The 2,346-nt window shown below is 32.9% G+C and overlaps 1 protein-coding gene across 1 annotated transcript in view; it reads right to left on the reverse strand.

The window, feature by feature from the left end:
* The window catches only part of LOC104793810 (nicotinate-nucleotide pyrophosphorylase [carboxylating], chloroplastic-like), a 2,425-nt gene extending 1,815 nt beyond the window's left edge, over window positions 1-610 (reverse strand). The window contains exons 1-3 of the mRNA XM_010520238.2: window positions 497-610; window positions 261-409; window positions 23-156 (exon numbers count right to left, since the gene is read on the reverse strand). Of these exons, the coding sequence (XP_010518540.1) occupies window positions 23-156; window positions 261-409; window positions 497-543 (330 nt within the window). The 5' untranslated portion in view covers window positions 544-610. The remainder of the gene's footprint in view (window positions 1-22; window positions 157-260; window positions 410-496) is intronic.

The raw sequence follows: 2,346 nt of genomic DNA on the forward strand, positions 1-2,346 counted from the left end.
CAAGGGGTAAAAGATGGGAAACCTTCAAAGAGGGATCAACTTGTTCAAAAATCATGTCAGCAAGAGCAATTCCAGCAACGATACCATCCTCCTTGGCCAAGAAATAAGCTTCCACTTCCATATCAAACGGTATCGTGGCCAAACACGTTACATCTCCTTCACTCAAAAATCATCAATTTCAACAACTCAATTTCCACAAAAATGGAAACTTTACTATAGAGACCGAAGCAAGTGAAGAGAGAGAGAGAGAGAGAGTGAACCTGTATGACCAGCATCTTCAGCTAGGGCTAAATTGACAACGGCTTTCAAATCGTAAGTAGGATGTGAAGGAGGCTTGATGGCCATGGAACCTTGTGAAACTCCTCCGCCGGGCGTTTGAGTCGCAGAAGCAGACATTCTCACAAAACTCCTGAGGACAATCGAGATTGGGTTTTATCAGAGAAAAAAATGAAGGGAAACCAAAAGATTGGGTTTTTGTTTTGTCGGATGAAAAAACCTTGGAATTGCGGCCAAGTGAGGCGAGAAGATAGAGACAGAGATCATTGTAGGCTACTGAGACTGACTCAAACTCTGTTTCTTGTTTTTTATCGGCAAAAAAAAAAAAAAAAGGAATAGAAACTCTGTTTCTTGTTGGTGGTCGTCTATCTCATAAGAGAGATGATGTTTGGTTGTTCAGTTGTTGTTGACTTGAACCAAGAAACTATCTATTGGGCTTTTATATGTCTCCTAAAAAGGCCCATTTTATTTGTTTTCGAAATATGAGATCCAACTTCCATTCATTTAATTTTAATCCCAACGTCACAAGACCGATCAAGTTTTTTGCATTATACCATGAGAATCATGTGGGAAATTCATTATACCATGAGGAGGATTGTAGCACTGTAGAAGGAGAGACTTGAAACGCACATAAAATCTCTTGAAATTTTGGATAGAGAATGCATTTAAGTATTTAACGCTTGAGGAGATGAACAAACATCATCATGATGGGGCTATTTTTGAAAATTATATTTGTTTAACGCAGAATGATATTTTTTTCCCTTTTAATCAAATACACACAATAAAATCTATGCTGCTTTTACCTTAAGCACATCACATATGTAGTCCTTATCGATTAGCTTCCAATAATCTTCCAAATCCTCCGGAGATACAGAGGAGAAACGAGGATAGGTGAGTTTACAGTGAGTGCACTTGGACAGTTTGCCTCTGCCACTTGTCTTGAAACAAATTTGAAATAAATAGTAAATACTTTATAATATAATTAAAATCATATGTTTAAATCTTCTTTACATGCGCATATTTTCCCAATCGAGCATTTAATTTGTTCCTCCAGTTCCATGTCAATTATTGTAAATCTTATTATATCTTGTTAAAACTGCTACAATCGGGGACTGATCCATATGATAAAGAGGTGGGGGCACATACCCCGTTCTACTTAATAAATATTATAGTGAAGTGCTTCATGCATTATCTTTTAGCTGAGAAGTTCGATACATTTCTTTCAATTTCTTTGATGCTTTTTTCTTATTTTCTACAGCCAACGTTATTCTTGTAATCTCTACCGACATGTTAAATTCTTTTTTCCTTACTCTAAAACATACTTATATTTGAATTTAAAAGATATTGCAAAATTAGTAAATTAGTATAACATATTATTGGTTTTTTTGAAGTTTATCTAATTTATATATACTATATAGAATTTAAATTTGTTTAAACAATATACGTTTAGACATAATTTTTATTATATTCGTTATTCAACCAAAGGATCAATGAAAACATGTTTATTATACGTACGTAAACAATTTAAATTGTTGACTTTCACTATAAAAAGGCTAAAAAGAGTTAAAATGATATTTGATTCTTATACATATACGAATAGATATGGATATATTATACGATTTAATTCAAAGGTTTTTTCTAAATCAACTAAAACGACAACTTTGTCATCTTACATTGTACGTCGTTCTACTATAAAAATATCTTCGAACAATTGACTGGTTCAAAATAAAAAATAAAAAACCATGGAAAAAAATGTGTGACATAAATAAAATAAACATGTTAGAAATTTTTTAATAAAATAAAGAAATGCTTCTAAATAGGCTGCTAGAGTGTCGAGTATATATGCACACAACAAAATTCAACATAAAAACATAACAAGTACACCTACACAAACTCACAAAGCATGTAACAAGTAAGAAAAATAAGTCGAACAGTTAGAAGAAGCCGCCTCCCTCTTTCGTTTATTTTGAAAATTTTCACAATATCATCAAACAGCATTCAAATAAAACCCTTGTCTCTCTCCCCTCTCCATATTTATATATTTCCTCCATCAAAGCAGCTTTTATCTCT

This window comes from Camelina sativa, chromosome 6, assembly GCF_000633955.1.
Source record: "Camelina sativa cultivar DH55 chromosome 6, Cs, whole genome shotgun sequence".
NCBI lineage: Eukaryota > Viridiplantae > Streptophyta > Magnoliopsida > Brassicales > Brassicaceae > Camelina > Camelina sativa.